Source organism: Polyodon spathula, chromosome 31, assembly GCF_017654505.1.
Source record: "Polyodon spathula isolate WHYD16114869_AA chromosome 31, ASM1765450v1, whole genome shotgun sequence".
Lineage (NCBI taxonomy): Eukaryota > Metazoa > Chordata > Actinopteri > Acipenseriformes > Polyodontidae > Polyodon > Polyodon spathula.
In genome coordinates this window covers 6534418-6554847 of record NC_054564.1, presented here as the reverse complement: position 1 = coordinate 6554847, position 20430 = coordinate 6534418, and the positions used below count along the sequence as shown (strand labels likewise).

The 20430-nt window shown below is 39.6% G+C and overlaps 3 protein-coding genes across 6 annotated transcripts in view; 1 reads left to right on the top strand and 2 right to left on the bottom strand.

Annotated features, from left to right (window-relative positions):
• LOC121303217 (disintegrin and metalloproteinase domain-containing protein 9-like) overlaps window positions 1-4599 on the bottom strand; it is a 33163-nt gene extending 28564 nt beyond the window's left edge. For both annotated transcript variants that reach the window (XM_041233783.1, XM_041233784.1), the window contains exon 1: window positions 4219-4599. In XM_041233783.1, coding sequence (XP_041089717.1) covers window positions 4219-4303 — 85 coding nt within the window. In that variant the 5' untranslated portion in view covers window positions 4304-4599. The remainder of the gene's footprint in view (window positions 1-4218) is intronic.
• On the top strand, window positions 1804-9828 carry LOC121303219 (8-oxo-dGDP phosphatase NUDT18-like). 3 transcript variants are annotated; one of them, XM_041233788.1, is made up of 4 exons: window positions 1804-2946; window positions 6557-6708; window positions 8352-8565; window positions 8745-9828. In XM_041233788.1, exons 2-4 carry the CDS (start codon window positions 6559-6561, stop codon window positions 9350-9352), a joined length of 972 nt encoding a protein of 323 aa, XP_041089722.1. In that variant the 5' UTR covers window positions 1804-2946; window positions 6557-6558; the 3' UTR covers window positions 9353-9828. The 3 variants fall into 3 exon arrangements, with proteins under 3 accessions (XP_041089722.1, XP_041089721.1, XP_041089720.1); XM_041233787.1 differs by lacking the exon at window positions 1804-2946 and adding an exon at window positions 5674-6076; XM_041233786.1 differs by lacking the exon at window positions 1804-2946 and adding an exon at window positions 5675-6083.
• A 686-nt stretch (window positions 9829-10514) lies between these two features.
• fhip2b (FHF complex subunit HOOK interacting protein 2B) lies at window positions 10515-20127 on the bottom strand. Its single transcript, XM_041233785.1, has 17 exons — window positions 19907-20127; window positions 19082-19160; window positions 18232-18395; window positions 18025-18129; window positions 17710-17832; window positions 16154-16408; window positions 15403-15599; window positions 14547-14664; window positions 14176-14252; window positions 13509-13701; window positions 13235-13407; window positions 12574-12714; window positions 12041-12131; window positions 11742-11885; window positions 11469-11609; window positions 11186-11286; window positions 10515-11056 (listed from the first exon to the last, which is right to left on the bottom strand). The coding sequence occupies exons 1-17, from the start codon at window positions 19955-19957 to the stop codon at window positions 10954-10956; spliced, it is 2256 nt and encodes a 751-aa protein (XP_041089719.1). The 5' UTR covers window positions 19958-20127; the 3' UTR covers window positions 10515-10953.
• Window positions 20128-20430: the final 303 nt, after the last annotated feature.

Genomic DNA, 20430 nt, shown 5'->3' with positions numbered 1-20430 from the left:
TGGACTAGGGCAGTGTGCTGTAGCTCGCCGTCTTGGGTGCTCACAGCCAGCAATTTCATACCTGGCGAGACGGTATAACCAGACACAATGACAGGCCACCAACTGAGCGACGAATAGTCACCACACCTGCCCGAGTTCGACAGATCATTTTGCAGCATCTTTGTGATGTCAATTGTTTATCAGCACAATAAAAAGTCACTGCACCTGCTCTAAAACAGTTTGTCATTTTCCGATCACATCTAGTGAGTTTCATCCAAACATAAGTGATGTTTCTTTTGATGCCCAAACAGAAGTGATACGTTTCTTTTGATGCTCAGTACATATGACAACAGTATGCATAATACTAAAAGTATGTAGGCTACAGCCACAAGTCTGCATCACCTAGAATTTTACAATCGAGACACACAAATAAAAACTATAGGAACATAATTTAGATCTTTTACTTAACATCGTGTAACCAAATAAACTACAAAATTATATTGCAAAAATCTACCGGAATTTCAAAATGTCATTTTTTTTTTTTTTTTTTAATTTGTCAGTTTTTCGTTAGGTGGCCAATATGGAAAACTATAAAGCAGTGTGTATTTCATTCGATTTTATGAAGCACAATTATTTAATTCTACAGGGGGATGCTAAACTTTTGGCCACAGCTGTACAGATAGAATTCTCCCGGAAGACGGGGCCACAGATATGCACACTGAACTTAATTTGTGTGAATGGGATTTTCACCCATGCGTGCCATTGACTGGTGTTCTATTCAGCATGCCATCCACCATGGAAATGCGATGAGCAGAATACATACTCCACATGCTGTGCAGCTGATACTGCAGTTTGACAAATACTAAGTTTTTTTTTTTTTTTTTTTAATGGCAGTGGTTACAGTTCCATTGTTTCTCTACAAAACAGGGAGTTTTTTGTTTTGAGCGGTTTATCACTAGGCAGTAAAGATACTTCCTCTCACAGGAACCCCCAGAGACGTATTACTGCTAGTCCTTTACAAGCGAACAGAGTGACCACAGGGTGTAGAGTCGCACAGTCTACTTGTTGACAGACTGGTTTGTTTTACAGCTTCAGTCCATTTCTTTCTTTACCTGTGCAGCTGAACTGGTCTTACTTCTGCAATGCAAGGCCATATGCTGGAGTCTTGAGAAAAGATTAGTGCTATAAATAATAGATCAAGGTTCTTATCAAAAGGGTTGCATAAACAGATTCAATTTTTCCAGTTTAGTCCCATCATTAATCCCTCCCCAGAGTCATACTTCGATTCCTGCATTAGAAGTTATCTTACATTGTCATGCCACTCACTATTATTACAGTGCAGAATGGGGCGGGAATGTTCATTTTCTAGTTGATTACGATGACAAAAGCATTGTTCAGGTTCATCCCAAACGTGCTCGACTGGATCAGTATCCGGGATTGTGGTGACCATGAAAGACGCAGGCAGTCCATGTCGCGCGCCTCAAACCGTTTGGTTTGGTGGATGGGTGCATTGCCCACTTGAAAGTAACCATCATCTTCATCATCTGGGTGCTATTTAGATAGACTACAGCATTTGTTTGAGAGTAATCAAGGGACCCAGGGTTCACCAGGAGAGCATGCTAAATACAATAATAATAATTTTTATATAGCACCTTTCATAGTGGACCACCATCACAAAGCGCTTTACGAGATATGAGACTAGGGTCAGCATCAGCTGCAGAGTCACTTACAACAACATCTCACCCCAAAGACAGAGCACAAGGAGGTTAAGTGACTTGCACAATGAGTCAGTGGCTGAGCTGGGATTTGAACCGGGGTCCTCCTGGTTACAAGCCTGTTTCTTTAACCACTGTACCACACAGCCTCCTACTGGGTAGACAGGTGCTAATAAAGCAACCACATATGCTGCTTGTGCAACTTATTTCTTTACACAACAGTTTCCCAGCTCAGCAGACCTACAGTTCCTTCACGGAAAGGTTTAATGATTAATTAAGGGTGGCAACAAAGGAAGCGACTGCCTATAACACAAAGCACTTAGGGTTCAAAATGATGGCACTGTAAAACAAAAAGTAAAAAGCTGTGCTGTGTAAAACAAATGCAGAAAGCCCTCGTATACTTTAAGGCATAATAAACGATGTGTTTGTTACTGACAGGGTTAACACTAGTTTACAGCAAAAGGGGATTAGGAGATAAGCTTCTGGAAAAAAGACTGACTATTCTGATTTTAAAACAATAAAACACAGTTTTTTGTCCAGCACTGTTCCAGAAGAGGGGCACTCTGTTCTCCAGCTGTGTTGATAATATTATCATGTCATTGCGCAAAGGCTAATTTGTACTAAAAATCTGTCAAGTTCACCGAGTGCACTGCAGCTCCATATAAAAATGTTTGCACAACAGAGAATTTAACATATTAGGAATCTGAAATGTCTCTAGGAGTCGAGCAGCCATTACAGTCATTAATCAAGTTTGCAGTAAAACCAGGAACAGTCTTATTTCCATCCCTGCATAATGCCTCAACTATACATAGTACAGGTAAAGTTGTAAGGATGACATACAGGTGAACAAACTTGTTCCTCAAAGTGCCCAGGATTCTCCTAATTTCGATAACTTTATAATGTTGTAAAAGAAACCCCCAAAGTTAGGCAGTTTGAGGTACAGAAATGTCGCAGCCAAGTTTCAAGGGTAGGTTTGTAAACATGTAATCTAGTTAATGAGCAGTCAGTGTTTGTTTTTCTTTTGGTGTCTCTTGTGTGGGACACACATCAAGATAAAAATGTTGTGAAGCCCTGCTCTACAGAAGCGAGTTGGGGTTAATAAAGCAGCACGTCGCCTCTGCCCTGTTAGATCACCTCACAAGTAAGCCGACTTACTGGTTTCCAGTCCTTCTGGTCTCGCTAGGCTCTCTAACTCACTATAGGCTCTGTGGAGGAGGCACTTTACTCCAGAACACAGGACTCCTGCGACAGGGTAAGCGTATGCCAAATGTTTGAGACTTATGCAGTGTTTGCTGAAGACAAACTTTGCAATAAAGTATTAGGCAGCTCGAGCCAAAAAAAAAAAAGAGCGCTTTATGTCCCGTAAATCCTCTTAAACTCTCTCTTAGATAACGTGCTCATGCCTAGTCCGAGTGACTCTAAATATTAATAATCCATATCGTTGCGGTTCCACTGCACATACTAGTTTTTACACCTCGTAAAAAAAAAAAATTACCTTCCTGTTCTTCAACAGCTGCGATAACGACTGTAGGGTTTTTCGTGCCCTACAATCTTTTGTGTAGGTCTACGATTGAAAACAATCAGAATGATGCTTATTTTAAGGGAAAAAACAAAAAAAACAAGTGGCTATTCAGGCGCTAAGAGAATCAACAAACACGGCTCTGAAGAAGAAAAAAATCAATAAAAAGTATCAAGCGTGGGACTTATTTGAAGTTGTTAAACTATATAACCTGTATACTGTTTACAGATGAAATGTGTAAAGCGAATACAGGCAGTTCGGTCGTTAACAAAATGTATTAAGCATCAATTGTTATTATTAGTTCACATTGCTCCGAGATGCTAATTTTATTCTGCATCTCAGCTTTGAAGGAATTGTGGAATTTTGACCACCAGCACCCACGACGTCTTTTCCCGTTTTGAACGGGAGGTCTGTACTGATTCGAGCCGGGCTTGCAGAATAAAGGGAGGGTAAGCACTGGAACAGCCTGTTCATAGAGACGGGGTTTGAGACACAGCTGAAACCTTGTGATTAACGGTTATCCCACCGATGCCGATCTAAACAGTAATACTGACACAACACACAATACTATTTTGCCTAAATATTAGTTAACTACTCCCCTTCCTTACTAGAATAATATTGACATTAACAAGAAGACTTGTGTACCCTCATCACGTGAATTGTTAGGTCAATTCTAGCCAAGTTCTAAACTACGATAAACAGGGTGAGTTACGTCTGCTTCTTCGCAGTATTAAAAATAAGCATTTTCCAAATAAGCCCGGATTTCTTTAGAACACAATAGGAAAGTGTGACTCAGAGAAAGCGGTTTATTAAAAAACCGTTCACACTTTTTCAAATATTCAAACAAAGCTATCTTATGCATATCTATTGAAATCAAAGCAGCTATTAGTGCAAAAAAATGTGCAGGCTAAAAATGGAAATGATAAAACAGATTGGTATTAAACACAGTCATTGGAAAAGACGTGTTAGTCAATCAAAGCATGCCCGTTCAAACAGCTTACTTACTTTCACTTGGGATCGCGCAAGAGAGCAAAACACAAAAGGCAAATAACTTCACAGCTCCACGTTGCGTTAACGCTGTTGCACCCATGTTCGTGAAAATTTAAAATAAACGCCGCTGCTCAGTGCTAACAACGCCGATTCCTTCCCAGTAATTATCTTTCCCAGATCCAGGCGTTGGCGTTGCCTATTCCACATATTACAACGCTTATCCCGATCTCATCGAACCGTTTCCTTCATCGCTATGGGTTGTTTTTTGTGCAGTTTCTAGATCTTATTGCGTACTGTTTGAAAAGCAAACACTGTGCGGTTGTAATTGTTTGTTTTAAAAAGCGGACTCCAGTCTTGCTAGTGCCTTCCCGTTGAAATCAGGAGTCTGTATAATTTCCAAAACTGGGCATGCGCGAGTGAAAAGAAAAAAAAAAAAAAAAAGGGTAAGAAAGCGCGTCACCTGTTTTTTTTTTAACCCTACCCTCTCCGGTTGACAGAAACTGGGATGTGTGTCACATGAACTTCTGACTTTAGGTTGCAAATGTAGTGAAGGGAAAAGATGCGTGCAGTCACCGTCAGCTTATTTATTTATTTATTTGCTATAGCAACACTCGCCTAACCGATAAAGGGAACACATGTTTTTGTGAATAAACGTAAACTGAAATTCTGCTTTCTTCCAAATCTACTGAGAAACATTTTCAAGTCGTTAACTCTCGTATTTAATTATTAACCCTATTTTGTTTGAAAGGCTAAATGTTACAAACGAGGAGGGACAGTTTAATGATTATCAAAGGGTTATTGTTATTTTAATGTATTTTAAAATAATTGCTTTTCTCCAAACAAATAATTAGGAGTTTAATACATCCAAATAATGACGATAGAAAAGAAACTACACGTGGTTCAGTTTTTTTTTTTCTTTCTGTGTTGTATTAGTTAGAGGCTACAATACAGCTGGCGAAAACACTGCTAGATATTACTTTTAATACTTGAAAAACATTAGCACAAAAAAGGAGGGCAACTCCTACTTTTAATAAGAAATATAATTTTAAAACATTATTTTAAGAGCAAAACAACACAAATATAGAAAAAAAAGAAAGATTGAAAGAGAAGAATTGACTGTAAAACGATTGTACTGCAGGGTGTTATTGTGTGCTGCAGTTTAGGCCTGTTTGTTGGGATCAATCTCCAAGCTTTATATACACAATAAATTAAAACAGGGTACAGAGACAAGCCGCCTAGGGAGGGTCTTTACCACTGTTACATGTAAAAACGTGGTACACCGTGTACTGCGCTTACCCGGGCATGTACAGCAGTACATCTACCCAGGCTTGGATCCAGGAGAGCCTGACATGTCGCAGTTTGTCAGATCTGACTTTACCATCCCGAAACAGGACCTCGGCCAATAATAATAATAATAAATAATAATAATAATAATAATAATAATAATAATAATGTGCCTATGAAACTCATCAGTTACTAAATCATAGTAAATGCGGTACCTTTCTTGAAGTAAATTAAATCACGTCTGATTAAGAATATAGCAATACAGTATTTAAAGTAATAGAGAGAGAGAGAGAGAGAGAGAGAGAGAGATCGAAAGCGAAATCAACCTCGCTTTTTTTTTTTTTTTAATCAATGCATAAAATATTACAGCAGAGTGCAAACATTGTGAAATCGAGGCATTGCATCTTGCACGACTTGCATTGTGTATAACGCTCGTATTGTGACAGAAACAGTTTTCTTTGGATCGTTAGTCTGGGACTTGTACGACATTCCCTAGGAACATAATCAGCCGATCGAGCCACTCGCTGGGAACGCGTAGCAGCGCTTCCTCTGGCACTGCACTCCGTGAAGAAGCACACACGAGTGAAAGGTTTATGGTAATCTTATGTCATTTCCAGGCATGCGATTATTTTTTTTGTAATTTGGACGCGCGTCTAAAATTAATTTATGCTGCTCCTTCCAATAGTATTGTATTATTATTATTATTATTATTATTATTATTATTATTATTATTATTAAGGCCAGTAGGAATCTAAACTCACCAGCTTGCAAATAAAATATGATTCATTTTACTGCTGTCCGTGAAATTATTTGCGACGGAGATGCAAATGTCGTATGCGCAATGGCTGCACTACAGTGTACGCAAGACTACGGTTTGTTGCAAGCGACGTGTTTAATAGAGATCGCTTTAAACGTGTATCACTTTGATGTTGTGTGTTTAAGACATCGGGCGACACCTGTGATATTTTAAGCGTCATGCCTGTGGTTAATAGTGCATTGGTAAACGTCTTCCGTTGCAAAACATGATGTGATAATATAATATACGTCCTATTGTGTTCTACACTTATAGTGATGGGCTCTGCTGAAGAACAGGTGGACAAGATTTTAAATGGCGAGGCGGTCCAGGTATCCGGCTTTGATTCATCTCCTGAAACTGTTCGATCAGTCGCTATAAGGAAAACGGTCTGCTATATTGTGAGCGCAGTCATCTTCAATGATAAGGTGAGCTATTATCACACGTTCACTGCCAGAAAACACTGTGTAACTATTTTTTTTTTTTTGGTTCCTGGGTAGTAAGTGTTATTTCCTAATTGCTTATGCCTCAAAAGTATAGAAAATGGCTATTATTCCCCACAAACTTTGCTTTTGTGACCAGGACAGTGATATTTTGAAATTTACCTATTTTCCAGAACATTCCAGATAGATTCAGTGCTGAGTAAACTTGGAGTAACTTCTAGAACTTTCTAGAACTTTCCAGTAATATAAATAGTAGTATAAATACAGGGGCCTTAAGCCCACCAGTTCAGTTTAGTTCCAGCTGCCTAAGTGGATACATATCTGCATTTTTCTGGGAGGTCATAGGAGACTTCAAAATGGTGGCATTCCTGATGGGTCTCCAAGGCGGTTTTACCAAGTTTCCCTGCTATCTTTGCCTTTGGGACAGTAGGGACACCAAGGTGCACTAACACAGGCGGGACTGGCCACAGCGGACCGAGTTCTCTGTGGGGAGGAACAACGTCAAGTGGGAGCCACTGGTGGACCCCCGGAAGGTGCTGATGCCACCATTGCACATCAAATTGGGCCTTATGAAACAATTTGTCAGAGCTCTAGATAAGGAATCAGCAGCCTTCAAGTACCTTCAAGACTTCTTCCCTAAGCTGTCTGAGGCAAAGGTCAAAGCCGGTGTCTTCGTCGGACCACAGATAAAGAAGATCCTGGAGTGCAATGAATTCCCCAAGAAGCTCACTAGTAAGGAGAAAGCGGCTTGGAACAGCTTTATCGCAGCGGTTCGGGGCTTCCTGGGCAATCACAAGGCCGAAAACTATGTGGAGCTGGTTGAGACTCTGGTGAAGAACTACGGCACAATGGGCTGTAGGATGTCCCTCAAAGTCCATATCCTTGATGCTCATCTTGATAAATTCAAGGAGAACATGGGAGCGTACTCGGAGGAGCAAGGCAAGCGCTTCCACCAGGATATATTGGACTTTGAACGCCACTACCAAGGACAGTATAACGAGAACATGATGGGAGACTACATTTGGGGGCTGATTCGTGAAAGTGATTTACAGTATAATCGTAAATCTCGAAAAACTACTCATTTCTAAATCTTTTGTAGTCATTTTTGTATTACTTTAGTATAAATACTTGTTAATTTGGATTCATATGTTGTTTTCTCATTGGAAATAGGTACATTTCAAAATATCACTGTCCTGGTCACAAAAGCAAAGTTTGTGGGGAATAATAGCCATTTTCTACACTTTTGAGGCATAAGCAATTAGGAAATAACCCTTACTACCCAGGAACACAAATTGTGTTACATAGTGTTATCAAACTCAATAGAAATACTAATAAGTGACGAGTCAAATACAAATTCTGCTGCCAGTAAGAAACCCAGTTGTTTAACATCAGGGGTGAAGAAAGTGAAATACTGTATTTATAATGTATTGGACTTAAGTTTAGAGAAAGTAAAATGGGGTTGTTATATTGAAAATTAGTTTTGTCTAGCAACAGGTAGCAGCAACATACTACAAACAGTAACATCTGCCTTCTCTTTTTTTTTTTTTTTTATAGTTTTCTGGAATTTTCCAATCCTCCGAGGCAGAAAACAGGACTGTGTAATCGTCATTTGTTTTTCTCAATTACAGAACGAGGTCCTGATGATGCAGGAGGCAAAGAGAGACTGCTATAAGATGTGGTATCTACCGGCTGGAAGAATGGAAGAGAACGAGACCATTGTAGAAGGGATGAGGAGAGAGGTGAAGGAAGAGACTGGACTGGAGTGCAACCCTGTCACCCTGCTGCTTGTCGAGGAAAGCGGTCCCAGTTGGATCAGATTTACATTTCTCGCAGAAGTGACAGGTCAGCAGGCTGATTTGAGTACTAAAACAAAATCAGCATCAGTTTGAATTTTTTTTTTTATTGTTACTATGGAACCCCAAAGAGTATGCTACCAGTAGATTTTCTACTGGCTGTATATTCATGTGGAAATTTTGTATTGTATCTGTAAATTGTTTCTTCATTATCCCCCCCCCCACTAGGTGGCAGTATAAAGACTACAGCAGAAGCTGACTCGGAATCCCTTCAGGCCCAGTGGTGGGACAGAGTTTCTCCCCTTCCTCTGAGAGCCAAGGACATCCTTCATCTCATTGAGGCTGGCGTTAAGTACAGAGAGAGCCCTTGGTTTCCCCACACCCTGCCTGTGGAACTACCATGCTCGGTCGTCTGCGAAAGAGCCATGGTAACATATGCAGAGTCCAATAATGACTTGTGGTTATTGCTTGCCACTGAGGAACACCTTCCAGTCACAGTATCTGGTACCTCTCCCTCTGAGAGATCACATACGGTCAAAGCAGCTGTTTATAGGCTAGTGAAGGAATGCATGCAGCTCTCGCAAGTAAAGATTAAAACCCGGGGTATTTTAGGACTGCAGCATCACGGAAAAAACCCAGGAAATACGGACGGGATCTGTTTTAATACACTGCTGTCTATCGAACACAATTCTACCAGTGGTGCAAGCGATGGGCCTCCTCCAGTACTGAACAGTGACAAGTTCTGCTGGTGGAAGGTAGACAATGACAGTCTGAAAGACAAGATCCTGCAAAGACTGGCTTTGCTTTCTGTTGTTCCTATTCATGCCTTATTTTAAAACTGAAATACTACCGACTCAAGAGATCTACGGCAGTGAAAACACAGATACAGCATGCAAGAACTGAGCCACTAACTTCCATTAAACTTTGCACTGTACTGTCTGTAAAAAATGAAGCGATTTCTATTTAACGAAGAGCTGGGGAACAGGGTTGTTTGCTGGGCTTTGCCTTATTATAATGTACTGTTAATAATCTCAGATGCAGTTAATGGTTAGGAGCAATAGTGTATTTCCACTGTCCACTGTCACCATGCTTAGATGCATGCTAAAATTGTAAAGCACCCTTTGAATGATAATCTGTGCTAAAGAGGGGAATGCAAAGACATTTTACTCACCAACATCATGTCTGATCCATGTGTACTCATTATTCAGCCTGTTTGCATGCAATTCTCACTACAGTGAAACCCACTAGTTTGCAGAAGACTGTTCTCATCAAGAATGGTGACTGCTTCTCACAGCGGAAATCACAAACAGAAACTGAGCGAAAGCAACACTTTGAAACAGGGTTCCTCCATTTTATATCTTTTTTTTGTCTTTAGAATTTACCAGTCACGTCCGAGGTGGTGGGATTAAACGTTGTAAACACCTTTATAAGCTTTATATGGGGGTTAAAAAATTGAAGTGACACTTCTGGATTACACAAGCATATTAAAAGCTTCACCAAACCTTTATAGATGTCAGTCCCATCTAATTGGGGATATGTGGGTTTGAACAACATGTGTTTGTGAAAGCATTAGTGTGCTAAATGCTGCCCATGACTCCAAAGTAAAAAACTGTTTTCAAACCAGTAATGCATCAAAGGCCAGGGACCACAAACCCCTAGCTTTTCCATTGGAAGAAAATGCACTTGCAGGGCACATATCAGAGTACATCTTCTGGAAATGATCCATTAGTATAGCCTTGATTTCTTGTTAAAATCTTTTCCTGTAAATGTATTCCATTTAGAATAATGCACTGCACGTGATAAATCTGGACTATATGACTTTCCCATAAAACACGCTTTCATACACGGTACCAAACCTCGTGAGTCGACAAATTAACACTTATTCAGCACATACTGTGTCTTAAGACAGCAAGTCCAAATGATGGTATGTTGCTGTGTAGTATCAATGGCTTCTTTCCAAACTAAAAGGGCAATTATTTAAATAAAGAAGTTACATTCTCCAATAAAAGAAGATAAAATGTCAAAGTGGTAAGACAAACATAAAACAGGTTCACATGGAATACAAGGCATCATTTTTTTCACAAATAATAGCACAAATCTTAAAATACTAAAATACTAATGGACATATTCTACAACCGCAGACAACAGAAAATAAATCACATTCACACACACACAGAGCGAGACAGAGAATACTGTGATTACATAAATATCATAAAATACTTAAAACATAAAAAAAAAACAGCAGTGTCATAGATCAGCATGGCTTATTTACAACTGTTTTCAACAGACATGGAGAATGACGAGATCACTTGGGCCACTAAAACAACTCTCCTGTAATTTGTGCACAGTCTTGCATAGTCAATGCAAACCTGCAATACTAGTTTTCTTGTAGAAGTATATGAAATTCCTGTATAGCGTATACACACTATGCTGTGCCTTACTGTTCTTCCACAGGGTATTTGACAAAAGCTATTGCTGCCAATTCCTTGCAGAACTCCTCCAGGACTGTAACCCCCTTTAACAGTGTCAGGTGATCCGTCCTAAGTGGAGAACAAAAGAGACAATTTAGCCATTGAAGACTGTTGTCTCTATTACCTTCGTAAATAAAGAGACAACAGAAAACGTGATCAACTCTTCCCTCTTCTACGATGTTTGCATGTTGGACTTACATTGCTTCAGGCTCCAGTCCTATTAGCTGTTCTCTGACAAGCAGCAACTTTCCAGTGAAGTTGGGTATGTGCTGAATTCTCTGCATTAGGTCTCCGATTACCTGCAAATACAGTTTGATTGTTAGCAGAATGGCCCACTGCCCAGCCTTTTGTTTCATTGTTATTTGCACCTATTTTATTGCCACATCCTAATGCAATGTTGCATCGCCAGTTTGCCATCTGTCCCATACTTGGCAGCACTTTACTGTTATCATTCTAATCATCATCAGCTGATCATACTTACCCTCACAAGTACTGAAAACAGGGATCTGCTTCCCGGTGCCAAGTTAATATAGGGGTCCAAGAGATACTCATGCAAGTGAGGATGTGAAAATACAGCAAGCTTTGATACAACTGATGTAATCTGGAGATTCAATTCATAAGGCTGTGAAATAAAGAAATAATTTTAAATATATATTTGTATCTGACATAGTATTTACAGTGGCAACAGATATCTAATGTATTAAAAGTACATCAAAATACACCGTCATGCATTGAAAGGCCAGTGCTAGGGTACCTGATCAAGTATCCTTGTAAGTCTGTCAAACAGAACTTTCAAGAAGTGTCCTTCGTAGAAGTCGGAGGCAGGCGTGGATGACTCTAGTGGTCTCAGCTCTTGTGGCCAGCCCCATTCTCGTGAGTAGGAAGTGCAATCTTGAAACTGGACAGACAGTGAAACATACACTATTACAAGAATGTGCAAAGGAGGACAGGCAATTCTTTCTAATGCTTTTTTTTTCTTTTTTACAAAGATAAATTTGAATTAAAAGGCATTTTATATAAACAGCTTTGGAAGAGTTACTGGTATAGACCTACCAGTGTGTGAGCATCATGCACGTAGGTATCATATCCTGACTCAAGTACATTTTGAGAAGTTTTTGCTTCTTGTGGAACAAGACAGAGAAAGCTGGAATATGAAGGAAACAATTTTAAACAGGCTGCAGTCGACTTTTCTCATCCTTACTGGTGCTGGCCTCATTTTATTTCACTAATAAACTGAGAAGGTATAAGGTAAACACATTCCTAAGGACAGTCTGTTAACTTGAGTTTACACTGCAAACAAATGTGTAACACTTTAATTATTTTGTAAGTAACTAAAACAAAGCCTACTGCAAAGTGGCCAGAAATTATCTGCAAGGAAAGGATCTCAATGAAACGGGTAGCCAGTGATACAGTTGCTAGTGCTAATAAGAAATTGACTTTTTAACTCTTGTAAGCCACAAATGCAAGAATGTATTAACTGGAGTTGTGCCCAAGTGTCCGACACCCTGAGAAAGTCTAGTACACCAGTTCGCAGGAGGTGCAGACTATGAAAAAAATGTATAAAAATCACAAAGTAAACTTCTTACCTATTTACAATGTCACTGACCCCTGTGTTTCCAGTGGGCCGCACTGCTGTTTCTCTGGGGGATAAAGACAGCAGTTGTTCGGAGCCCTGGAAGCCACTCTCGGGGTACATGTCTGTGAAAAAGGGGTCCTCTTCCAACTCCCTGCGAGTAATTTGAAGTTTAGCGGTTACCAGGGAAAAGAGTTTGCTTACAAAGAAAATTCTTATCGGCTACAAACAATCACACAGAAAGCTCCACTTCCATAAAGAAATATTACCGTTTGGGGTTTGCTAACCTCTCTTGAAATATTTCCCACCCAAAAACAATACAAACAAATAATAGTAACATGGTTAATTTATGTATCAGACAAAACTTCATGAATTTTTGATGCGCTTATCTGGACTTCTTTTTAGCAACAGTGACACCTTGTGGCAGCCCACTGTATCACAGAGAGAGAATGCAATTTATAGGAGATGTTTAAATTGTAATAACTTCCACACAACTATCATAATAGAACTGGATTGTGTACTTTTATAAATATTTATATCAATATTTAATATGTATACTACCATTTGACTATTAGAAAGATTCAACAGTGCTATATTAAGTGATGGTGAGAATGCCCTCACGATCACCCCAGGACCTGATGTATATGAGAACGTGAGCAGCGGGAAGCACCTACTCTGTATCATCCAGCTGTTCATGAGCTACAGCATGCCTGTCTTCCAGTCCACATGCGCTGCTAGCTGCAATATAGCTCCTCAGCTCCAGGTTTCTCAGAACCAGGTTGAAGATGATGTGCTCATGGGGCTTCTGCAGCAATTGCTCAAATAACCTCAGTGTTGCAACACTGATCTGAGTAAAATCAAAAATAAAGAAATGCATTAACTAGTAGTTACATGCCTTTTATAATGCTTGATCATGCCGAGGCACATATATAGAAACATACGCCCCACCTCCTCAGATATGTGGTCACAGTGTTCTATGAGATGATATCGTAATACATGGCTTTCACTGTCCATGGGAAGCTCAGGCGCTCTCTGATCTCCTAATAAAAAGAAAACCACCTCTTCTAACATCACGGGAGCCGAGATCTGACGCACTACCAAGGTTAACAGCATCGTGGTGATCAGCACCCCAATTTCTGACCTGGAACAGAAAGTACAATGCTGAAGTTGGTAAATGCATGTATATATAAGCTTTCAAGACCATGTATGCTCCTTCATCGGGCAAAACACCTTGAACAAAAGGATCTCTGCTAAGCATAAAATTAATTTACATAAAGATCATTTAAAATGACATGTCATCACGAGAAGCCCTCTATCACTTTTTATAAATGATTACAATGTGTAGAAGACTCCCATGTGTCCAGCTACTAACTGTACATGGAAAAGAGTGCGTAGAAATACAGAATATGAAATAAATTGGCTTGCCATGTACTCTTACTGCTTCACAAACACCATATGTTTGCATATGTCTGAGACTACTCATGCTAGACACACCCCTAGAAGAGTCAATAAAAACCTAAGAAATAAAGGCTAAAAAAATACTAGAAATTGGTGAGATGCATATGATCAAAGGTATTAGTTTGATCAGAAACAGAAAACAACATAAGTGCCTTACATTTGCAGCAGTTGTGGCTGTATTACTGCAATAAGCCATCTTTCATGTATTGCTTTTGCCAAACTTGAAGCAAGTAACTGATGAAAAAAAAGAAACCAACAATTACTCCATTCCATTTTTTTTAAATGTGTTCAATAATTGTTGACCAAATTATTTATATAATATATATATATATATATATATATATATATATATATATATATATATATATATATATATATATATATATATATATAAAACATGATTTTAAGATTCTGCATCCATTAACTGTTCAGAGGACTGGTTTGTTACAGATTAAGCAGCCCAGTATTGTACAAATAGTACAGTGCACTTCCATTTTGTAAGCACAGAAAAACAAAATCTTGGCTTACCCTATGAGCTTCTTTGAGAAGGTGATCACAGTAATCTACCCACAGTAAAAACGCCTCAAGGTGCTCTCTCCCTGGATACACAGCAGGGTCTTCTGTGCAACGTTTTGAAAACTGGCTTCTGAAACATTTCAAACACAGCATAAAAATATAAAACAACAACAATGCACAATTCAGAACAGCGGTTCCACAAAATCATCTGAATTGTTCTCTTTTCAAATGTTTAGGTGAACCTCTAACGCCAATTTGCGGTTTTTGGTGTCTAATTTCATACAACTCAATAACTGCCATACCAAACTACATGAAAGCACATATATTAAACATTAAAGCACAACAACTAGTCTATCACAGAACTATGCAACAAGTAGAGCACATGCAAAACACTGAATAGCACATATTGTCTAACAGTGACATAAACTCAAACTCCCACTGCACTGGCAATTTCAGGCTATGAGCTTAACTAGTCACAACACAGCTTGTTTGCAGATATCCTAGCGGACATGCTCTCAGGTGTAACTGAGATCACAGTAAAGCCAGCGACGGATTACGCGCTGTGGAATGGGAGTCATTCGGAGTGATATTCAGTTTTCTTTTTTTAAGTTACAATTGTACAGTCTCCAGGGATTGAAATAAGCCTCCTATTGCATTAACCCATCCCAGGTTTTAACATGTGCTTGATTAGCAACCCGTTTATAGTTAACAAGCTCAGTTGTGTCTTATTAAACTCATAGTAAAACCAGAAATGGATCAAACTACTATCCAATGAGAGTCATTTCCATCCCTGGGTTCTGTTCTTTGAAACGTACAGTACATTGTTTGACTGGCCTTCGATGTGAAGCTTAAAGGCTGCTGCACGTACCTCCAGGAAACCCTCTCAACTGTCTCCACGTCCGCAGGGTCTATAGAGGCAGGGACCTGGCTGTAGAGCTCACAGAGCCTGTCTGTGACCAGCTGGCAAAGTGCAGTGCTCTCAGTCAGGTAACTGGCTGTCTCTTGGTTTGGTACACCGACCAATAGCAGCAGGGCTTCACAGGATCTTAGTGCAATTTTGCTTTTCTGAAAAACAGAACCAGATATGTTTTGGATGAAATGAATGCAAGTCTAATTCAGCATCACAATTATGATGCACTTAATTTGATGGAGATCCAATCTAACTATCTGACTAGTACATATGATAATAACAAACATCAACCTCGATATAGATCGATGCTTATTTTTTGGCAGTAGTTTCGTTGTTTTTTGTTTTGTTTTTTTTAGCAGTATTTCGTATTTATTCTGTACACGTACATCCAGCTACGTTATCCAAATGTATTTATGAATTTTACAAAAACGTAGTAATTTAACTGGAGTTACATCAGACTGCAGAATAGCAGAGCTGGCAGGAGGCTGTGTGGTCCAGTGGTTAAAGAAAAGGGCTTGTAACCAGGAGGTTCCCGGATCACTCACTGCATGACCCTGGGCAAGTCACTGAACCTCCGTCTTTCGGGTGAGTCATTGTTGCAAGTGACTCTGCAGCTGATGCATAGATCACACACCCTAGTCTCTGTAAGTCACATGGGATAAAGGCGTTTGCTAAATAAACAAAAAATAATTATACCTGCTGTACATACCTGACTTTTGCTTAAGTTGATTAAGGCTTGGACCAGGTTGGTGTCTGCTTTGTGTGCTAGGGAGGAAGAGGCTGGTCTCTCTTGTGTACCAGAGGAGGGGCCTGCATGTCCAGCAGTCCTGCTACCCAGTGCTGTACAATCACTCAACTGACTCAGTGAAGAAGCAGCAGCTGTACTGGGTTTAGCTGCACTGTGCCGACCCTCTTCGTCCCCTGAGGTAGAATTGTGCCTTTGCTTGCTGACTTCACTCTTGGCCTGGAAAGCCGATGTAAAGGATTGCAATGCAGACACCTCGTATGCTCAGACAACGCTGGTGCAGGACTGACATAAGGACATCAGGACATAAGCCATGCTGGGAATGGGAAGAGCAGTTGGATCTTGCGAGGTTTATATCTTGCTAGTATACCATGGGCCATCAAGGTCTTAAACCAAAATGAATGAACTTGTAGGCACACGTTTGAGGGCTTAGTTGTTTACTAATAGTTTTATAACTTTGGTGTAAAGATCTTGATAAATCTGGCCCCTAGGTTCTTGGGTTAGAATGTGATTGTTGCTCAGTGTTCCTAGTGTTTATTCCATGAGTTTGTCGTGCCTCTCATCCTGATCTCTTGGCTAAGTTTGGAGCACTTCCTTGGGTGAAATGTAAGTAGGCCATTTATTAACTTAAATCCCATCTTAACTTGGTTTTATTTTGTAGGTCGATTTTCATTCTTTTACCCTGCCCTCAGTTTGGAAACTTTGGTTTCCCTTCTCTCTACCTTGTGCAATGTCTTCTTGTAGTGGGGTTATACATGGACACAGTTTCTAAATAGAGCAATACACTGGAAACTGAATTTACCAGACATAAATTTCAAAATAGATCTGTGTAGCCATAAAACAACTATGTTAAGAATGCTGATTAGGGGGTTTAGGAGAAGAACAAAGTTGCTGTTTGACATTTGAGGTGAATGTGAATCGAGTGCCTGTCTGTCTGTCTGAAGGGAGTGCACCTTGGTTGAGCTCAAAAACACACGCCCTGCTTACTAGAGGAAATACTGCTGTTGAATACAATCAGCAAGTTAACAAGAACCAGATGACAACACACCAAGCTCACAGCTTCATGAAGGCATATAAATTAGGCACAGGATAGACACCAAGACACGCTCCATGTCCTCCCTGTGATCTTGAAGGTGTGGCTGACGCGCTCCCAGAGGGAAAGCTCACTGAGCTCTACCTTCACTTCTGTAATGACTAGCGTGACACTATTTTGTATAAAGACAATGCTTAAATAATTTGTGAAACTCGAATATTGGTAAAAGGAACCATGTTAAATTTTTAATTAGTTTGGACATGAAAGACTATGTATTATAAACCACAATATATATTAGTTTTTCATTACACGCATAAGAGCTGAAGTTACTCGAACACATTAACTGCCTTTGCGTGTTTCATTACGCTGGCACGAACAAGAACAGCGGGTGCATGGACTCAGGAATTCGATTTTAGTGGCTGCTTTTATGGCACTAAACTGGCCAAGACCGAAAGAAAGTATTAAAATAAATAAATAAATAAAATACCTCAAGAATGTAATTAAGGAGGTACGGATCCTGTTTCAGTTTATTGCAAATCACATATAGAAACTGGACTTCCTCTCTCTCCGACTGTGATCCTGGAAGAATGCCACACTGTCGAATTAGCTTCTGTTTAAAAAGAAGCAAAAAATAAAATCATAATGATGTATGTTTTTATCATCTCCAGACACTTCCTCAGCTTTCTGCTTCCACCCTTTTGAGGCGGCATAGCCGATGCTCCACAGAACCTCTGCATTTACTTTTTGAAACAGGAATGGTGCAATAAATTAATGAGAAGCTGTTGATTACTGCTTTGCATACCTGTGTCGGTCTGTACACATTGATGATATGAAGCATTGGCTGCTGAATCTGTCCCAAGAGCTTTGTGAAGAATGTGAGGACCTGCTGGTTCATTCCTGGAGGATACTGGTGAAAAAATAAATAAAATAGGGGATCTGTTTTTAGTTTGTTACTTGGGAGATTAATTTAGTAAGCAGCACATTTCCAGTTCATAACTAGGGGTGGTACCTGTGCTTTGCCTAATGTACCGAGAGTCTCCAGGAGCTTGTGCTGCAACAGATACTCCATGCAAGGGCCTGTTTCCTCCTGATGTTGCTCCTCATAAATCAAAATATCCAGCATCTGTTTCAGGCGCCATGGGATGTCTGTCTGCTTAGCTGGGGTCGTTTCATCTGAAAGATCATTTCCATTTGAGGTTTAACCCTGGTAGACTTGCACAGCTTTCCCCCCTACAAGCTGAACCGTGCTCCTCTGTGCTTTATCATGCTTGACTAGACTTTGTCACAGCTGATGTTTTACTGTCTTTTTATTATTGTAATAAAGGTTACACAGAAATACACTTACGCCAATGTCTACAATGGTGGGCAGTGATGGGAAACAGTTGAGATAATGAAAAAAAATAGTAAATACCACGTGAAATTACATATGCCAAAAAACAATTCCTTTTATTTATTTTTTGCATTCACATTAGTTTTATAGATGGTATCATGTTTTACATGAATCTACATATTATAAGCAAGCATTTATTGGGAATCTGAAAAGAAAAACTACAAAATCATTGGTGGATTACAGTTTTCAAACTCAAAAAACTCCTTGACAGCATGAAGTGAATTTGCTTAATGCAACAGACCCTGATGACCATTAATTAGGACTACCTAATGTTATTAATTAAAGTTGTGCAGGGATAATGTGGGTCTTTGAAACCATCCCAAAATGTGTGTGAATGATGAGGGTTTGTATTGACTGGAAGCTCTATATACATGAATGCACATCTTACAACATACTGAAATGAATGAACTGAAATGAAGAATGGAATAGACAAACTTGAAGCAGCAGCAAAGACTGACTGGGTGCTTACCAGAGGTTTCTATGTAATAGTTTGTAATTCCTTTCCAGTGTTCCACAAAGGAATCGTGTAAATTAACTGAGGGCTCTCGCTGGGTAGGAGAAAAAAAAATAATAATAACATTGTTAATGTATCATTATTAATAATAATAATAATACCAACGCCACAGATAAGAAATCGATCATATGGGAAACCCTTGAATACTACCAACACGGTAGAATAGATTTGTTTTTTCCATGTTAAAATGAGCAATACGCACACTAAAAGATGGGAACTAGACCAAACTACATTTGCAAATTTGCCAAAGGCGTTTTCCACGTAAATACGGTAGGTAGACTACGGTATTTGAAATATGTAGGGTCGCCAATGAAGCGAATCGGTGTACTTGCCTATGTCTCCCAGACCTATGCAACCTAAAAAAAGATGTAACTTTTTAAATGACAGTTCGGGGGAATTGTACAATTTAAAAAACAAATACTAAAAAGCCTTTTACTTGCAGTACTTAGTTCCAGCTTCATATATAAATCCAGCAGCGTACCTGCCTTGGCGCAAGGAAAGCTAGCTACCTGTGCTTGTTCGTCTATGAAAAAAACTACCTGTTGATTCTTGGAACTGAAAAATCGGAGACATTCATCAGCAAATATATGACCGTGTAAGACATTAAACTATGTAAACAAAGGATACCAACTGCAATGCTTGATTTGCACACTGAATTTAAAAAATAAAGAACCGCACTTATTTTTACGTGACTTACTACCACCAGGCCATGTTAAAGCCGGGGACAAAAGTGTATTTTCTTGCGGGCGCAGCGAGCTCTAACTCCCTTTTTTAACTTACCGTCTCCAGCGCCTGCTGGAACAGAGATGTCAGCTTGCTGAACACCTCCATCGTCGGTCGACGGCGTTTTTTTTTAACTTTGCTGAAGTAATATTTTTAAATGCATTTATACGGTTCCGACGCCACGATTTAATACACATAAACCACGAAAACAAACTGATGTTCCGTGTTGTGTCAGCTGGCACGGCTGTTTGTTCTTAGAGGCTGGCTTCGGGTGTGGGAGTGTCTTGTGCAGGCAAGAATTTGGAAATGTTGTCAAACGTTACGGTGCCTCCGTCGTGGCTATATGGTGAACTCTAGTCTGAAGTCTCTATATTTCCAACAACAGTAAAACGTGTTTGGCTTTTTAATAATGTATCCTCCCAGCTTTCGTATTTAGAAATGTACCATTTCACGACTTACTGGTATGGCCGTCACAACAAATGTATTAGTCCTGGAAGCGGGCATACACCTTTCCATTATCAGTTATGTGGAAACACACTTTCCCAATTTGTGTGTGGCCTTATGTTAACTAATCCCGTTCG